General features: G+C 48.0%; 1 protein-coding gene and 1 long non-coding RNA gene across 2 annotated transcripts in view; one reads left to right on the forward strand and one right to left on the reverse strand.

The window, feature by feature from the left end:
• The window catches only part of WWC1 (WW and C2 domain containing 1), a 65,747-nt gene extending 50,776 nt beyond the window's left edge, over positions 1-14,971 (reverse strand). Inside the window, exon 1 of the mRNA XM_056502738.1 lies at positions 14,719-14,971. Coding sequence (XP_056358713.1) covers positions 14,719-14,837 — 119 coding nt within the window. The 5' untranslated portion in view covers positions 14,838-14,971. The remainder of the gene's footprint in view (positions 1-14,718) is intronic.
• A 227-nt stretch (positions 14,972-15,198) lies between these two features.
• LOC130258969 (uncharacterized) lies at positions 15,199-16,389 on the forward strand. Its single transcript, XR_008841562.1, has 2 exons — positions 15,199-15,577; positions 15,630-16,389. It is a non-coding gene; the product is annotated as an uncharacterized LOC130258969 (long non-coding RNA).
• Positions 16,390-20,207: the final 3,818 nt, after the last annotated feature.

Raw genomic sequence — 20,207 nt, forward strand, 5'->3', positions numbered from 1 at the left:
GCTGACATTGTTAGAAAGACGTTCCTGTCCAAACTCAGTTGTGCTTTCCCTTCTTCCATCCAAATAAAAAAAAAAGGAGAAAGCTGGGGGCTTTTTTTCAGAGAGTGTAAAGTAGTATTTCCTGCCAAGATCCCTCAGTAACACTTTTTCTCCATCACTATCAGGTTTTGTAGCCTTTATATATGCCAAGGGATAAGAAGCAGCTGAATGAGTCAGTCTCCCTCAGTCAAAACCAGTATTTGTTGCAAGGCACTTGAGGTAAAACTGAAGCAGCTGGGGAGGTGGAAAGTGTTATCTGAACACCCACTCCCCTGTGGGTGAGAAAACGAGAAATTCAGGAGTACAGCCTGCACACACTATGTGTGCTGCTCTCCAGGCAAACCACAACAGGCACTGTGCAAATCATCAGTTGCTTGATCTGGCCTCAGCAGAGGCTTGTTTATAACTCACTGAAGCTGCTCGAATACAACCATCACTGTTGCTCAAGGCAATTACCTAAAATATCTCAGCTACTCATTTTCATCCTTACGTCAAAGCTGTGTTCAATGGATCTGACATGGTGCCTTACAGTACTGTACACCTGCTATTAAGCAAGCCATCATGAGAGCTTACAGGTTTGAAATTTGCTGCTTAACTCACTACTACTTCACCATCAGCACCTGAATGAAATGCAACTCCTATGTCAGCAATTTTTTTTTCAGGAAACAGTTTCACTGTGTTACCCTTTTTATTCATTTCTATCCAAATACTGATCCACACCACCAGTGCAGAATTCACAACATGCATATTAACTTACTCCCACCAGCATGGCTAAATAAATCATTATCCACAGTTCAGCTCACCTGCAAAGATCAAGCTGAAATTCTCTGACAAACAAAGTACTCCTGCTGCCCTTGTCTAGTAACTTTAATGTAATCTACAGACTGATCCAGAGAGTCAACTTGCTATCAAGTTCCAAAATCAGTGATGAATCTGCAGAACTATTAAAAACACAGACCTTACAGGCAGAGGTGTTTGAACACTCCTGCTTACTACTAATAATGTCTTTTGCTCAATGTCCTTCTAATAATTGCCAAATCAATGGCATAAACAGATGCTTCTACTGTTCCAAAGCAGTGAAGACAAAGGGTGGTGATACTGCAGAAACTGCAGTGATCAGGATGAATGAAATATGACATTGAAAATCTAGCAGCACTTCAGGGAAAATATTGAGTGTTTTGCTAGGCTCCCAAGCACCCACATGCTGAGAAGGCCAACAAGCAGGTAAAATGGTGCCTCCAGTTCTGCATGCAGAAGGTGCAGGGAGGACATCCAGAAAGCAGCACATACCTTTTCAGGTGTCACCTTCACCGTGTCGCAGCAGATGGAATTACAGCCCACAGAGCAGCACTGAGAAAGCATCAATCTGATATTTAAGCTGTCTGCTTTGAAAGACAAACTACAAGTGACAGAGCTGGCTGGCTGAACCCACACTCACCACCCGTGGTGCCAGGCAAGCACAGCACAACTGCACTGACAGCAGCTCAGGAGTGAGTGACTTCCAGGGGAACCATGCTTGGCAGGAAGGTCACTCCCACCTCAACTTGTCACTGCTGCCAGACAGTCCTTGGGCTGTTCCAGCTTACTTCAGCAGCAGAACCTGTGCCCAAAAAGAGAGGGAGCAGCTTTCTGCATGCCAGCAAAATCAGTGAGGAGTCAGGTGGGCTAAAGGAATGGCCACCTCCCACACCAGGATGGCTCAGCAGCTCCTCAGCCTGCTCCAGCCCTGTCAGTGGAGACTGTGCTCAGGCCCACAGCCAGAAACAACCTCTAGGGCAAAGATTTTTACTTCTTCCACCAGCAAAATTGCAACTGGTTACAATACTGTAAGCAATGGTTCACTGCACCCTTCTGAGATCGAGCCAGAGGCAACCACTTACAGCTACTAAAACAGGGGGAAATCAAATTCACCTCCCACCCAGCCTCTCTACCTGAACAGCACTCTTAAAACATGGGATTTGTAAATTACCTCTTTTAGCTTTCCTCATCACATATAATAAAAAATACTGGCATAAAACCAGCTCATACATCTGGTCACAGTAATCAGAAACACCACACCTCACACACCAGTTCCCCCATGTGCATCTGAACTGCTTGATGGGTGAAGTGCCCACCCTATAAAGCTAAGAAGTCACCAACTCAGGACTCAGCTTAAGGAGAACTGGGTTTGTTCAGATCAATCTTGTGTTTCTTACAGAACTACACCAATTCATATTCTTCAAGTACTCAGTGCTGTACCTTCACACCCTTATGTGACCAGCCACCAGCTTAAGACACACTGCTGCTCTGATATGGCAGATGCTACAAATTCTCAGTGTTCATTGTAAAAGCAACAGCTTTTCACAGTTACCTGGAAACATTATTTCAAATCAGCTGAAGAAAAGCTTTGTACAGCAGAGCCCCCAGGCATGAAAGGGACAGTGCCTCTGCCACACGCCCCCTGATCACAGCACAAGATAGCAGCAGGGGATCCAGGGCTCTTCTCTGATCACCAAGGAGCAGAACCTACCTGTGACTGAATGAGAAAAACAAGTAAACAGGACTAGAAGGGCAATATGCTACACCTGTGCCAGCCAGAAAAATGCATATATAGTCCTTAGTGAGTTGAGTGCACTGCTCTGTCTTCTTGTTCAGCTCAATCAAAGCATCCCTCAGGTGGGCTGTTACAGAATAGGAGCAGGAAAACTAAATCAGACAACACAACTTTCAAAGAGGGACTAACCTCAGTGGTGAAGAAAGAACACAAGAACTCTGTTGGCTTCTCCCATCCAGCATCGATGTACTTTATATTCTCCCCACACAAAACTATGCACGAAGGATAAAGAGCTCATAAAGCTACAAAAAGGAGCCAATTCCAAAACGAGCCATTTGTGATGGTGCAGATACAAGAATAAAGCCCAGCTTTCCCAAAGCGTATACAGGGAATTTACCTAGATGGAACTGACCAGGCTCAGGCCCAGTTTTAGGAGCAGAGCAGAGCTGTGGTTCCTGACTGCCCACAGCAATACACAAACACCAGCCACCGCACAGGTGCAGTGCCACGTGGCACCACTCTGCACAAGCAGAGCAGCTGCTGCCTGCAGAGGGGACCCAGCACTGCCACTTCCAGCTGTGACAGGATCCCGAGGAAGGTGAGGGCAGGCACAGAGCACCGAACCACAGCAAGTCCCAACCTCATCCTATGGCACAGGCTGAGCTCTGTTTTTTCAGCAGGATGCCTGGCAGCTGCTGTCCCATTTAGGATCATTTAGTGCCATGACTGACCGCAAATCGCATCACCACACCCCAGCCAGGAACGTGGCACTGTCACTGAGCACTCACCTGCCCGCAACACCCCAGCTGCAGGAAACAGTTACTCCATAGCTGTAATTTTCCCTGGTCAGGATGTTAGAAAGGATATACTTTGTCTACAATACTTTAAGACTTTTGAAAACCTAAAGAATTGGCAACAGTGTATTCATATCCATTTCTGAGTGAAGAACTGAGTTACACGCTTTAAAGACAATTCACTTGCACTTGCACAATTATTTAAGACAGCGGCACTCCAAGCTGCTCCTAGCTCGACTCTTTGTTTACCTGTGGGATATGAAAGTTTAGATAAAGGTATTTCACATTAAAATCAGTCTGAGAGAAAAACACCCTAACAAGTTCCTAAGCCTATTTGCTTTTCTTAGCATGACAGGCTTTACAATATTCCTGGCAATTATCTGCTTCATACTTTGTTCAAAACTTCCTGATTATATTAATAAAATAATGCCAAGAGCACACCAAAAATAGAGTCAAAATTAAAGTATCAGATCTATTACACCACGCAGCCTTTCCCCTCCACTGGAGAAGCATTAGAGCCTTTGGACATCTCATTTCAACAAGAAGGTTGTTTAGTTCTTGAGTTTGGAGTAAAGTATTTAATCACCAAAGGATTTGCAAATTACACATGAATATGCATGTAGCACTTCTCACTATGACATAAATCCTATTGTATATTTATGAATGGATTGCTTTGCCTCCAGCTTCTACATGTATATAAACACAGGTTTTAATCTTCAATTCCTTCCTCCCTCCCTTCTTAAGAAGTTGCTTAAACAAATTTGCATTTTTGGAATCTATTACCTACAGCGTATTTCTTGCTTTTTTTTTTTTAACTCCACAAACCTCCTTCTCCCATCAGGCAAAGTGCTTACTTATGAAAGGCTATAAAGACCCTGCAAACATGGCCACAAGGGAAATAAGCAACAGTGTTATAAAGCTTGGGAGAGAAAAAGTTGAAGCAACAATCACTGGAAAACAGCTCCCACCAGAGCTGGGAACACAAAGGTATAAAATGACAGGACAACAGCTTGCCTTTGACCACAAAGCCACTAGCTAGGGGGGAGTAAACCCTCCATAAATATGGAGAATGCAACATAAATAATAAAACTGTTGTTGTGAAATCCCTAATTCATACTGACATAACCTCGTTATTCCCTACACCTCTGAACAGGCATCTAGACTAGTCACAAAGCATTCCAGCCCATCTTCAACAAAAACAGGTAAGAGGCAGTACTGTCATTCAGAGTTGTTGCCACACAACTGCCCAACTACTCCAGACAATTCAAACAACAAAGCCTTTAAAGGGCGTTGTTAAAATTATTAAACTCCAGTTATTTCACTGCAAGTCTGCTCAGTATGAAATCTGACTGCAAAGGAACCTCACCAACATGCCACAAGCACGTTTCCAAGCAGAAGGTTTATGGGTGTGAATACCACTTGGGCTGCTGTCATTTTTGCACTACACACATCACAACCCCAAACCCCAGGAGCTAACTGCACCACGTGCCACCTTCTTTCAAGGACCTGGTGCATGGCTCTGGTCAGGAAATCAGAGCAGCATCCAGCCCATCCTGCTGCCTGGGGCTGGCAGAGACACGATGGGACGCTGTGTGACACAAGGACAAATCCTCCAGCCCCAAACAGGCAGGTCTGAACCAGGCTGTGAACTGCAGCATGCTCAGCTGCAGTCATGTGTTCCCCCACTCACCGAGGAATCTTTTCCTGACAGGAAGGAAGGAGCACCACAGCACCTGACCCAAACCCCCAGTGACTGCACTGGAAAGGACCAGCCCAGCCAAGCTGCTGAAGATGCAACACAGCTTGTCAGAGCTACCATCCAAAACTGCAGGAGCCTGCATCTGGGAAGCAGATAGAAAAGAAACCAGGAAGCACTCTGGGGTATTAGCTACAGACTACTGGACAAATAGAGAATAAAGATGAGAAAATTCAACAGAACATTTGCTTTAGAGATAAGAGTAGCATTTACAAAAGATGTGTGAAAACAGCCTGAGTGGAAGACTGTGGACCAGCTCAGTTGCAAATTTGTCTTTGCAAACTAAGATTTTTATCCATGCAACCCTTTTGTAAATAATGATGCTAGACTCTTGCCATGCACCTCTCCCCCTTCCATCCACACAATCTTCTCCTGAAATCTTAAAAAGGAAGTGAGGAGTACTGCCCAAGGAATACAAGAAGCAAAGAAGGTGTGCTTTAAGGCAGTATTCACATTCAGGTTATGCTTTCATTAGCATCAGGCAGATGATGGCAGATACCTTCTAAACTGAATTATTAGTAAGCCAGCTGTATGAGAAACTCACTATGGCTGCCACACAGCAGTCAATGAGTAATTAACAGATGGTAGATGACAATGTATTTACCTCTACTCAGAATTAAAGACCAACTCAGCTGAGTTTTTACAGCCACATTAAAAAAAAAAAAAATAGAAAAATTAAGAAGTCTAAGACATCATACAAAACTTTAGTGCCACAGAAAACCATGGGATATGAGAGAAGCCATGACATTTCACTTCCTTCCACATACAGATTAAAATAAGACAGAATAACACTCAGTGAGGGCTGCAAAGAGATCTCTTTGCCAGACAAAACTGCCATGTCTAGAATACTGGAAAACTTCTTGAGAACTAGCTGTTAAACAGCCCAAAGCCTTCTATGTATGTGTCCATACAAGAATTAAACAGTCCCATCAAGGCAATAACTTGTGTTTACTCTGACAATTAGACCTTGTGGTGTGACATAAGAAAAGTAACATAAGAAAAGACAAATAGCAAACCTGGCTTACTGCCTTGCTGGATGACAAGTTATTTAGGTTAGCTGGATGTGGAGATGACTTCAAGGAATTTCAGAAAAATCTAAACAAGTGGGTCAACTGACAGTTGAAGTGGAGAGAGACCAGATGTTGAGAAATGTTGAATAATATACTGAATGGGAGAGTTTAACCTCCTTATTCTCTGCAGAGTTAACACACCACTAATCAAATACACCTGAGCACCATTACATCCATGCCCCAACAAAAAAGCCTGTTCAAAGTGATGATTTAATTTCAAGTTTAACCAAGTTGCCAAAACTCTACAGTACCAAATGTTATTCATGCTAAAAATATTAATTTAAAAAAAATTCAGTATGAAAAGCTCACCTGGAATTAGATACAGTACAGGTCATCAGAATTCAGGTAAGTCTTACTATTTTTTTCTAAAAATACCAAGCACCACCCAAGACAGGCCACCAGCCTGAGATGCCTCACAGGAAACAAGCTGGATAATTCACAGAGCTGCATCACATGTGACAGCCAAATACTTTCCATTATCATCCCCACCCAAATCCCCTTTAAGATAATTTGGATAAGCAGCTCAAACACATACTCAGCGTTTCAAACAGTCCAACAATGGAGCCAGTGTCCAGGATGAAGATGCCAGGAGATGACTCCTCCTCTTCACTGAGGGGCCAGGTGCCATGGTGTGACAGGTTTCTGCTGCCAAGCCATGGTGCCAACCTGCCTGAGCCCCTTGAGGATGTCCCATGGGATTCATGCCCCTGATGGCCTGGAGGCTGCATGGCCAAGGGGACAGCCAGTGCAGCTGTGCCTCCAGCATGTCTTCTGGAGCTGCAGAGGCTCAGCTGGCTCATGACATCCAAAGTTGTGCCTAGCATGAGCAAAATTAACCACTAAATTATCCACAGTATGGTTTCACAGAGCAGTTCTGTGGTTACCTACATTTTCCTATGCTGCTTGAAGGATCCAAAGGTTATTTTACCCACTGCTGTTCCCCTGCAGGACATCCTCCCTGTGGGGTAGGGTTGTGAAGGATGAAATAGCAGAGAGCCCTCTCCTTGGCAGGGGACTGCCCTTGTTCTGAGTACAAGGCCACTAAGGCAGTTGAAGGTCACATATGAGAAATCTGAAAGCCGTTGCAGGGTCACTAAAGCAATAGTTTCACTTACACTTCAGTGCAAAGTAGCTGTGTGACCACCTTACATCTCAATCCTGCACAGAGCAGATATGAATGACTGCCTCTTGCAAATCAATACTGTTTATTGCGTGCTTTAAATCAATAAAGCTTCCCTCCATAGAGTACATTCTTCTAAAATAGTAATTAGGCATTTGAGGAGAACCAAACAATTTCACTAAGCAATACCATTAGTCCTGAAATGTCAGTTTGACATCTCAGCCAGAAAGCACTTTGTCAGAACTAATTAATCCCTACAGCACCTCCATGAGATTGAGAAAGCAATTCATCTGTTTTTAAAATGTGTTGGGTACTTATGCTGCAGAACATCGTGGCTGGGGTGGCAGCAGTAAGTATCAGCATAAACTGAGAACAAACCAAGCCAGGAGAACCCATCCAAGAGCATGAAAAACACAGAGAACACTGACAGCTGTAGGATTTGGCTTCTTTGCATCTTCCTGTTACACACCAAACCTCCTGTGACTATCTGGAGAGTCTTCCAGATGCCACTTCACTGAATGAGTGGCAGTGAAAAGCAGTTATTTTTCTGCAGGGAGCAGTTTTGCCCACTGTTTGTTCAGCCAATTATCTACGCATGTAGCTTTAAAGGGAGGAGGGAACAGTAACCTTAGGCTCTGTGAACAAGAGCTGAGCCTAAACTGCTCAAATAAAGCCAAGTCCTCATTACCACAAGCAAAGCACTAACCTTACTAAACAGGTCTCACGAATGGCAAGCAGCCAGCACGAAAAGTATTTCTCTCCAAGGAAGTGGTCAATCTGCATAGCTGTCCTACAGGTGCATGCAGTAGCACTAGTCTGCATACCTCCACCTGACTCTGCCAAGCTGCTGCCACCCCTCTTTATTGATTAATTATTCCAGCTAACACTTGCCTGCTGGTGCAGCACTCAAGGCCACCAGGTTCAGCCAGCCCTGGCACAGAGAGACCAGCAAGGCTTTCCCAAGCCAGCTGTATGGTCTGTCTCTCTCTCTGAGAGAGGCTTGAAGGTGTCCCACAGGACACATGGAGCGCCAAGCCCAGCCCAGGACGTTTCCCTCCTGTCAGACGTGAGCTCAGCAGTGTCCATGACGCGTGCAGGAACGCGCAGTGGGGCGGTGATGCTGCTGGAATGCTGAGCACAGAGCAAGGACAGCCTTGGCAGCCTGCAGCCACCTCCAGGAGCACACAACAGCAAGCACCTCCTAATACACTCCTCCAGCAACCGAGATTAGAGCCAGTCCCAAAAGGTGGAGTGGTGGGTCAGTGACAGGACCCCCTGAGCCACCTAGCAAACATCACTTCTTTATGTACAAGTGATTTCATTAAACTCCTTTGGAAAAATCTTCCCATGTCTTCCAATAAATTTTCTGGCACAATGTACAGGAATTTAAATCAAATTCAGACATGGAAAATGTTGCTGAAAACTCATCTTCCCATAACTGTGCTAGTTATGAAGCTGCCCTGTGAAGAGTATCTTCAGATGCTGTGCCTCATTGCTGATTTCACATGGGCTCCAGCAAGTGAAAATCCATTCTTCCTGTAAAACTCGATCAGAAATCATGGGGCAGAGTTAAGCACCTGGGAACACCTCCTCAGCTGGGCTGGCAGAGAGCCTGAGCAGCTCAAGTGCCTGGGGAGAGTTTCACAAGAGCACCCTCAGCAGCACTGCCACCAGAGCCAGCCCCACTCCCACTCCTCCAAGCCTCCCGGCTCAGCCCCAGCTGTGCCACCACGAGTTTCTGCACAAGCACACAAACATGGATCACCTGCTTCTGTAAATGAACCCGGACAGCAAAATTACATTGTTCAGCCAGAGCAGCTTCTGGATCTCACTCCCTACACTGATACAGAATTTTACCCTGGCAGAAGCAGCAGCTTAAGGTGCCCCAAAAACAACAGCATCAAGAACCTGCCCCAGATGCCAAACATTGCAACCACCTCTCCCCTGTCATACCCACATCTTCTGGAATTTACTAGACAATTTCCTGCCATTCCACTGGATATGAAAATATATGACCTACATAGGGATGGAATTGCTGATTCTGTTGCCAAATAAGTTTCCATTTAGTGGCAACTTCTAACTTCACGTGCTATCAGTTTTTGAGGCAAAATTAAAGGAATGAACTTGCGAGCAAGATGACCTTGCCAGAGCAGAAGATGAAGCTCAACCTACATATTTCTAAACAATGTGATTTACAGAGATTCTTCAAAAGCATTTCTGATCCTTAAAGACTCAGAATTCCCAAAGATGCATTAAAAAGCTGCAGAGCTGAACAAAGCCTCACATTTTTCTATTTTTTTTCATGTTCCATAGGGAAGCAAGATAAAATAATGCTTTTTGTCATTCTAAAGTCACTGCCAACATCCTCTGTCTCTACACACATGTGCATACCACACCTTTAGCAGTGATGCCCTTGTTAAAAAGCTTCACATCTGCTGTTTTCAGTTTCCTCTGCCATGTGAGGTGAGCTTATACTACTGAGGATGCACACTGGCTCTGAAGGCAGTCCCTGCAGTCTTCAAAACATCCAGGCTTGTCTGTGGTGTAGGGGGGGGAAAAATCAACCCAAAACCTCCCCAAAAAAATAAAGTCTGATCTTTTATAACTGAAGCGGTGTGATGGATTTCAGCTCCAACCCACTGTTCCAATCTACAGGTGCATCCTGAGCTAAATCGTCTTGGAAGACACTTGACATTAACAAATTAAAATAACTTCAAGTATCACAATAATCTTACTTGCTATCCTTGTCTCCTTGTATACTAGCACCTACTTAAATGAATTACTGTGGAAAAAAAGTGAGAACAGCACAAACCCTACACATTAGGACACCTGTTCCAAGAGGTGGCAGTTGGATGACTTTGAGGACTGCATTTTTGTCACTCCCTTCTGTACTCATGGAAAATGGTCATCAGCAGTTTCTATGGGCACACACTGAGCTGCCTGTTCCTTATAAAGCTGTCAGCTATTTTGGGGAATGCAAACAGGAGAAAGCAGCAGATTCACATATATATGACAGGGTGCTTAGCTAGATATCAGCAAAGAAAGGCAACAACAGGCATCAAACTAGCAGCCTTCAGCTGCATGACCTATGCTGTTGGCACTGATGAAAGAGCATTTCCCTCCCCTGGTTTTACTATCTTGGATAATTTTTCTCTCTTCTCCTTATGCTTACTGATTTTCTTCTACAGAACAGCACAACGCCTTTTGTTCTTGCTGCCTTTCATTGCCCTCCCTCCTTCCAGCCCTTTTATTTTGAAGGATTCTCACATTTAAGTTAGCTATAGCAGCTTCATTCCAGTCATTAAAGTTATTCTACATTTAAGCAAGTAATCCAAGGAGTAGACAGTTACATATGAATTTTCAGCACAATGCTCACATTTCCAAATCTTTAATAAAGGCAGTTTGTAGACCAAGTGCACAGAGCAGACTGGGGATGAAAAGCTTAGAGATCAGAATAATGCAGAGGAGACAATACTGTGCAGCATTTCTCATAAAGCCTAGAAGGGCATGGCTGGATGATGGTGCTCTCCATATTATATGCCTGGCTTTTCTCCACTAAAATCCTTGGGCTCAGCAAAGCTGAATCTTCCTGAGTAAACAGGTAGCCCTAACTATTTTAAATACACAAGATCTTACACGTGACACCACATGCACTGGCCCTCAACCTTGGCAAATCTGTTCAGAAAAGCTCTGCTTTGGAGGTTCATACTGGAAAAACCTCCATGTGGAGTAGTAAGGGAATTTAGGTAGAAAATGCAGAATCTGGGCTTTTACTTAATGAACATTTCCCAACCCTTTACAGCAACAAGAGCCTTCAAGAAATGGAGGTCCATCAATTAAGGCACTGCTGTCTCCCAAAACTGAAAACATCTGACGCTGTTTAGTAATTTCACCTAATTTAAGCTACAATTGCTCCTATTTCAAACACTTTCATTCTCAACAGGAGTCCAGTGACAGAAGTGAAATGAGAAATTCAGTCAGCTCCATCTAAAATAACCCAGAAAAACCTGCTTACACCACCAGGCCAGTAGGAGAGTGCAACACAGATATTCAAGAGTGGGACAGATTATCAGGCATGGCCAAATTTTCAGTGCATCCTGAAGCTTCTGTGTTGAAAGGCAAGAAGTTAAAAAATTACCCTCTTACAAGACAGTCTGAAGGGGAGTAGAAGTTCCCCTAAACCTGGTGTAAAGAGCCCAAGGACAGCATAGCACAGGAACAGAGATTCCCATCTCTAATCCTCACTTCTGATGAAAGCTGAAACCTCACTCAGGGCACTCTGTTGTTCAAGTGCTGCTCATGCTGATGCTTAAGAACAGGCAGCAGCTGGTGCTAAAGTTTTGAGACACCACTGGCATTTTCTGTTTGGCCACCAGCACAGCAGCTTCCAGAGCTTAACCCCCTGTGTTGAGAAAGCAACTGAGACAGCTCTCTGGCATGGTTCACCAACTGGTATGTACTGGTGAAGACCTGAAAGGTCGTGCATAGTTTTAAAACCAGGAATGACAAATTTTCTCCCCCAGCTCAATAAGGTTTGATCTCCTGTCACACTGTATTCAATTCCTGATTTATCTAATTTCCAACTGATCTACCAAAAAAGGCAGCTATGTGAACTTCCTCTTACAAAAGGGAAAACACAGCAGGGTTTTTGGTTCAGCAGAATTGCCTTAGAGCATTCTAACCTGAAATTCCTGTAATGCAAAGTACCTTGACCCTTTTCTGTTACACCATACCATGGGGACAGCAACAGTTAAATCACAAAATTCTTCAGATTATTTAATGTTAGATGATTTCCCAAAATGCTCCAACATCCACAGGTTTCTCAGGACTACCCTGAGTCTTAAAAGGCACAAGGTAAAAGTGCTCTGACATGCAGCTGCTTCAAAAAGGCCCCAGGCACCTGAAGATCACTTGGGTCAACTCTACAGGACAGTGAGATGCCACCAGTGCCAGGAGCTCCTCCTGGCAAAGTCCAACAGCCCCTCTCACCAACAGCCCACCAGCAGGACTAGAGTCATGTGTTAAACAGGAACTGGAAAAGCACCAGCCCAGCTTCTGATTTCACAGCCCCAGGCCAGCTGAGGTCCCACCTTCACTCCCTGCCTCCCCTTCCCTGCTGCAGACCCCTGTGTGCCCACAGCCAGCTCTGCTTCCCTGGCAGCCTGTTAAACCAACCTCAGCAGGACTGCAAACCTGCTGTCACAAAACAATGGGCTGGCCCATGCCCTGAAGCTAGCTGGTATCCCTGCTCATGTTTATTTCCACTAAATTAAGTTAGAATGAAAGATTTAGGGAAGGTTTAAAAACCTGTGTTCTTTCACTACTAGTTGCTACTTGCTGATCAGGTTTACAAATGTCCCTGCTGACACTGGGTTCAGAGTGAGCCCTAACTCCACATTCCTCAAACTTGCATTTCTACAGCTATGTTACCCAATATCTATTGATTTTTGCTGGGTTACAGACAGAATGTGTAAGCATTGCACACAGAGCACTGTAGCAAATTCACAAACCAACATCTCAGCTGCAGCAATTTTAAATATGACTTGTAAAAGGCTAACCCTTCAAACATTTAAACTTTAAAATACAGTGATAAAGTTTAATGCTCAGCGTGTAAATCCAAGTTCACTCCCCTGCTGGGAACAGGCATTGTATGACCTGAGCTGATGAGAAATCCCCCATCAACTGGTTTTCACAGGCAGTGGTAATTGCTTGGAAGAGAAACTTTTTTCCTGTATGGCAGAGGAGAATTTCAGCTCATAAAAGCTCACAGTGCACCAGATGATGGGTAAGTATTGTGTCACATAATTGTTCTACTGTGGACCAATAGACTCTTCAACCTTGTGGATTTCCAGGGGCAGTGTCCAATGCAGGTTGTTTCCCTGGCAGCACTACTGGAAGATGACTCAGATGCAAAGCTCGTCAGGGCCACATGTATTCAGGTGTATTTCTATGTGCACAACAAATGTCATGTGATAGGAGTTATCAGAATGTGTTTGATTATTCTCCTCCAGCAGTGGTGAGCAGGTAATGATTCTGTGACAGCTCAGTACACATGGCTAAATAAGGCACCCATTTAGTCATTTCTGTCATTCTTGAATCACTAACCAAGGACACAAGGAATTTTTATAAGCCTGCATTAGGCCTATTAGATTTCTCACTTCTCTTCATTCTCTGAACAAAATAAGGATGCCAGGAAAGCATTCCTAATTTAAACTTCCATCGACTTTCATGAAGGTTAAAGAAACACCTTGGAACAACTCTGTTACTGGCCCTTCTCAACCACATTCCTAAAACTGAACCCCAAGAGGAGTTCCAAAGCCCTGGCTGGCAGCAGGTTACATTTGTGTACAGTACACACAAGGATTATTCCTGGAATGCAGAACACTCCTTGAAATCTTGTAAAACTGGACAATCATTCACTTCCATGCTTAACAAAAAACCCATCAAAGTAAACGGAGCAGAGGCAAAGTCCTGACATCCCACCATGAACGGAATCCCCTTCAAGGAACTGATCACTGGAGCAAGGGGAAAAAATGAACACAAATTCAGAAATTGCACTTTCTGCCCCTCAACAAGGAAAACGCTCACTGTCAGATGGGGAAGTATGTGAAATTTATCAATGACAAACTGCATAGTTTAGATTGTTGGAATTTCCAACTCACTAGGACGCATTTTTGAGTTCCTGTTTCTGGGAACTTCAGCTAACAAAGCATTAAATGAGAAATTTTAAAACTTCTAATTTCAATGGTGATCCAGTAGTTGAGCTTCCTGCACGTTCAAGCTCCCGTGCTCTGGCTCACCATGACTGCCTCAAGCATGGAAATACAACATGCTAGAACAGAGTGTTGCTTGGAAATGACCTCGGTCTTGTGCAGCACCCCGTTTTCTGTTTACCTTACTTTTCTAAGCAAGAAAAGAACTACTCAGAGCGAGCAGGAGCAAGGGGATTCCGCAGGGAAGCAGGCGGCGAAGAGGGGCGGTCAGAGACACACCCTGAAGCCAGCGACCTCCGCGATGGCCAAACTCGCTAAGGCCACGTAGCTGCCCGCAGAGGTGGCCCAGGATGCAGGACAGGGCCCGCCGACACCTCTGCGAGCCCAGCTTGCCCCGAGCCGCCGCAGCGAGCACCGCTGCTGCCCCGGCGCTCCCAGCCCCGCAAGGGCCGCATGGCCGCGCCGACCGCAGCCGCGGAGAGGGCAGAACGGCAGCAGCACAACTCGCTGAGCCCCTCCATCCCTGCCCTGCCCTCCCGCTGCCGGCCGGGCCCGCAGGTACCGCCAGCACCGTCCCGCCCTGCGGAGCCCGAGCGGGGCCGGGGATGGCCGCAGGGACCGGCCGGGTCACGGGGAGCAGCCGCGCCGCGCTCTGCGCGCACGCCGCACCCGCGGGGTCCCGCCGCCGCCCACCTGTCGCGGGGGTCGACCCAGCTGGTGGTGCGGCTGCCGTGGTCGATGTAATACACCTTCCCGTCGTAGTCCCGCGCCTCCTCCCAGCCCTCGGGCAGCGGCAGCTCCTTCCGCGGCATGGTCCGCGCCGCCCCATGCACCGCCGCGCTGCGCTCCGGGGGCCGCGCCGGGGCTCCCCTGCCGCGGGCGGCTCGCAGCGCTGCGGGGGCCGCGCCGGCCCGGCCGCGCTGGGAGGCGCCGCCGCCGGGCAGCCTCACGTGCCGGCCCCGCGGCGGGGGCGGGCCGGGGCGGTGCGGGAGGGCGGCGGCGGCGGCGAGCCCGCGGTCAGCGCTGGGCGCGGAGCCCCGGCCGCTCCGCCCGCTCACGCCTCCATTTCCTGCTCCGCCGGCGGCCGCCCCGCGAGTCCCGCACGGCCCCGCCCCCGCCCCGGCCACACCCACCGCCCGGCCACGCCCCCGGCCACACCCACGGCAGCGCTGCGCGGCCCCGCGCGGGTCCCGCGGGCTGCGCGCCCCCGAGCGCCCCGTGGCGGCGGGGCCGGGAGCGGGGAGCGGGGAGCGGGGCCCGGGGCCCGGGAAGGCCGGAGCACCGGGCCAGGGCCGGGACAGCCGCCAGGAGCGCGGCCCCGCTCGGCCCCTCCGCGGGGAAACACCGAGGGCGCAGCGCGGGTGGCGGGGAGCGGGTCGGGGCCGCTCGGTGCTGGCATCGCACGGACCAGCGCAGCCCCTGGGCCGGGAGGGGCCGTGCCCCGGTGCCCTGGCCTCGGGTGTCCGGCTCAGCCGCGGTGGGCTCCCCGCAGGGGCCGGCAGAGAGCCGGGAGCCGTCGCAGCAGCCCACGGGGTGCCCGGGGTGACTTTCTGTGGTTCCAGAGGGGAAGCTGGTGGCGGCTGTAACGCGGATACCGTGGGGAGCCGGGTTACAGAACAGTTAGGGTGGCACGGACAGCCCCGGCACGGCACCCGCGGGCACGGCCCCTTCCCCAGCCGGTAGCTGAGCGGGGCCCGGCACAGCTGCCGTGGAGCAGCCGTGAGGACGGGCCCTGCGGAGCCCTCTCTGCCACACTGCAGTCACTTGGGCTCCAACAGACAGCCCGTGGCAGTGTCGCCGCGGCGGCGGTGACGTGCCAGCGTGGCAGGAGCGCAGCCCCGGTGAGGCGGCGCTTTCCCCGGCCAGCACAGCCGTCGGCCGCTCCCGGAGCCGTGAGCCTGCGGAGCTGCAGCTATTGAAACACGGAATGCAGCGGGGAGCCCTGCCAAGCGCACGGCTGCAAAGGAAACTGGAGGATGGGAAGAGCCGAGCCTCGGACGGCTGGAGAGGAAAAGTAAAAGTGAAAAAGACAATTAGAAATAACATCTCACTTTTGTGCCAGATTTTGGGGGATTTTTTTCTGACAGCCTGCTGGGAGTCAGAACTGCTAATTCTCTGGAGGCCGAAGCAGAATGTGGCAGCAGTTGGCTGATGAAGTGGTTGAGCAGGGAAGAAAATGAAGACAAGTAAAACTGAAAGTGAGGCATTTGGAAAATAGCCTGGTTTAACCCCATTTTATCTGAAGCCAGGCTTGCTGTGGGCTACTAAATAAGTTGCTTTTATGAACAGCACTCTAGACAAGGCTTTTAAATTAATAATAAATGAAGGGTAAAGGAATAACACTGTTTCTGTCCAAAACTCTAAGCGGAGCTTGTGGTTTCTTTCGGCTTGGAGGACTGGGAGCACTGGGAGCAGCGCCGCTCCAGCGAGCCCCGGGAGCCCGGGTCACTCGCTGTGGCTGCTATTTTTTCTGCTTTTAATTTCGTGGATAATGGTGTTTCTCTCTTTGTCAAACTCTCAGCAAACTTCTCAAGACATTTCAAAAGGAGAAAATGTGGCAATAGGAAAAATTCAGCAGCAACCAATGTTTCTAAATATTGCAAGAGAAGAAGTAAACAGCAAAGTGACAACAAATTATTGTGTATTTTCATGATCCTGTATTTGTGATTCCATGTTCCAGCACAGAGGTACTTCCAAAAGGCATGTTTATTTTAGAGCCTTTTTTCCAAGTTTTCAGAGCATATGTAAAGCATGTAGCAAAAGGCTGTATGTAAAATAAACTGACCGAATACCCTTTCTTTTCCAGATTTCATCAACTCGTTTTAGAAAGAAAGTAATTGTGTAAATTTTTTAATGTAATTGCTTTTGAAATAAATACCTCAGAAAATATTTGCAGGTAGCTCTGACTCAAGTCAAAAGATTTTATTTGTCCACTCCTCTTTATTTATTAACTCAGAAAATAATCCAATCTGTCATTGAACCATATGAATTTATAAATGTAATCAGGAATGTGCATATGGTAACTTACTCCCTTTTACCTCTTACACTCACAACAAAGGAATTCAGCGTTATCAGAGTCTGTTTGAACTGTAAAACAATAAACAAACAGGTGATTGTTTTCTCATGAGCAAAGAGGAGGGTTTGGTTTGTAGGTAAGCTCTTACCTATGTGAAAAGGAAGAACAGACCAGAGGACAAAGTCTGCAGAAAACTAATTTTTTTTTGCCCTGAGGTCAACATCTCCAGCATGACCTCATATGCTGCACCCCTCAGTCCCACCAGAGTCCACAACAGGCTGGTTGCAAACTGCTCAGTAACACGAGCTCCTTTATCTGCTGGTGGTCTCTGTTTTAGAGGAGCTGGTTGCTTGATACTCGGGTTTCTTTTTTCCTAATACATTCAAAAGTCTCTGATTTTGTACTCGACACTTGAAGCTCTATTCTTAATTGAGTGCAAATAACAAAAACTCAAAGGTGAAAAGTGGCTGAGGCACAATATTGATCTCTTAGCCAGCACCTTCAGATACCTGAACTGAAATAGGAGAAAAAATGAGTTTAAATTCAATTACAAAGAAACAATTACATTTAGCCAAAATACTACATTTTATTTAAAATCTTTAGTATTTTTCAACTTGAAACACAGTATCATTTCTGTGGAGAGCTCCCTTACCATTCTAGAAAGCCTCTGCCCTATCTTGCCCATCCCCAAACTATATACCAATCCTTTTCTCTTTCCAAATGGAATTTTATTTTTTAGAATGGTCAAAAACCGGGTTTGGAGCAATGGAATGTTTCATTGTGGAAGTAGCCTGAAGCTTTCCTGCTTTCAGAAGTTTTTTCCAGCCCAGAAGAGCAGAGGTGCCTAGGAGGCAGGGAAGAGTGCACACAACCTGCTGTACTTTCCAGTACCAACATGAAAGAGATTTTCTGTAAACATTGGCAAAGCCACTTCATTGTTTTCTTTCAAACGACTCCTTGAAAGACCCATTGCTGGAGGCCTTAAATAAAAAAAACAAAACAAAAAAAAAAAAAAACAAAAAAAAAAAAAAAAAAAAAAAAAAAAAAAAAAAAAAGGCAGCTGACATCCACAAAGCCATCCTGTTGCTCCGGCAGGTGTTGGCTGCACCATGCCCAGTGTCCCGCTGGGACCTGCACCCCTCATTCCAGACAAGGCACAGGGCTGGAGGAGGGACTGGAGGATGGGGAGAGTCACAGCTTCCTGGGGCAAGGTGACCATTAAACTGGAGCTGTGCAGCAGCTGGGTTTCCCCAGCTCCTGCCTGGATTCCTTTACGTTTTGTTCTCTTGAAAGTGGGTCACAAGAGGTCCCTGACTAGTTTGTTCATGAAACAAGATGCAATAGAATCACATAGATTCATTGAGGCTGGGAAAGACCTTTGAGGTGGTCAAGTCCCCAGTGGTGGAGCCACTACACAGGGCTGTTATGACCCGGGGTGAGGTACTGCAGCCTGTGGGACAGTCCCCAGCCACTCCTGAGTCAGGGTTCTACCAAGCCAAGCATCAGTACTTGCACCGATGCAAGTGTTCAGGCCATCCCCTGCCACGGGCAAGGCTGGCTCTAGCAGGGCAGCATCCTTGCCAGCACAGTTAACAGGGCAGGAAACTGTCAGCTGAGCTCTGCCTCGGAAGAGCAGGATAAACCGCAGGACACCTCTGACAGCTGCTGTGATTCTGCCACAAACACGTCACTTGGCCGGGGGTTTACTCTGCGCTGCCTTCCCGATCCTTGGCACTTTGTACACCTGCATCAAAGATCTTTATCTTTCAGCAAACAAGCCTGCAACGAGGGAATAAATTCCTGACTATGACCTTTGGGTGCTCGGATTTTTTTTCACCTATGAACAAAACAGGTTCGGGTGGCTTTTTACTCCAGAATAATCCTTATCTCTGTTGCTTTATTAAGCCCTTTTGTGCCCACTGGAAGCACTGCCATCATTCCTCGACATTGCTGGGAAATTCAGGTGACTTTGTTCCCAGAGTGTGTGGATATGCCTTGTCACATGCTCTAGGAGCTGAGTGTGTCTGGGGATCTTCTCCCGTGCAATAACTGGGAGCTGCTTAACCCATCAGGGAGCGCCCCAGTGAAACCGGAGCTGTTCGTGCCCGGCTGTCCCCTGCGGGGCATCAGCAGCTCTTGGCAGCTGCCACCCAGTGTCACCAGGAGCCACCAGCCCTCCAGAGTGGCCGTGGGGCTGGCAGTGAACTCAGGGGCAGAGACAGGGGTAGGGACAGGGGCAGAGACAGGGGGAGGGACAGGGGCAGAGGTAGGGCCAGGGGCTGGTGCAGGGCCAGAGGAACGGGCAGAGGAAGGGACAGGGACAGGGACAGGGACAGGGGCAGGGGCAGAGGCAGAGGCAGGGGCAGGGGCAGGGGCAGGGACAGGGACAGGGACAGGGACAGGGGCAGGGGCAGGGACAGAGTCTCTGCCCTCGGCTGCCAGCCCTGGCCCTGCAGATGGGAATGAGTAATGGGGCCAGATGGTCACTCCCAGTTATAAAAGTTTACAAATAATGATTAATAAATTTCCATCAACCTGTCGTGGAGATCACATCTGGCAGAAAAATCAATTGTTTTGGTATATTTTGTTTTTTTTTTTTTACTGGCTCATTATTTGCTCCGAGGTCAGGGAGAACGCCTCCCACCAGCGGCATTGTCCTGGTCACGCCCAGCTCCCCAAGCCTCTGCGCTCCACCTTTCTGCCCTGAAGATGAGACCTTTGGCATTCCTGCCTGCATGACGTGCGGCTGCCCGAGGCAGAGCGCCCTGCCAGCCCAGCGGGTGCCGCGCAGCAGCGGCGGGACAGTGGGACCCGCTCAGGGCACGGCGTGGCCGGAGCTCATCCACACCGAGTGTGCTTTGCTGCGCACCAGAAGGGAATTGCTGCACGGCTGCAGCTGGTGACAGCGATGTGCCCAGCGCACTGACCCTGGTGATCGCCCTGAGCCGCACAAACACCCCGGGGCCACCGCGGTGCGTCCAAACCAGCGGGGATGGATCCGCAGGCACCGCTGGGCCCCCGGGTGTGCCTGAGCCGGGCAGGGGAGCGATAGACTGGCTGTGCCAGCGCGGTTTGTGTTCCCAGCCTGCAGATGGGGTTTTTCTGCCGAGTGGGGCTCATCTCACCCTGCAGCGGCTGCAGGTGCGTTCCTGCGGTCCAGCAGAGG

The sequence above is a fragment of the Oenanthe melanoleuca genome, chromosome 13 (assembly GCF_029582105.1).
Source record: "Oenanthe melanoleuca isolate GR-GAL-2019-014 chromosome 13, OMel1.0, whole genome shotgun sequence".
Lineage (NCBI taxonomy): Eukaryota > Metazoa > Chordata > Aves > Passeriformes > Muscicapidae > Oenanthe > Oenanthe melanoleuca.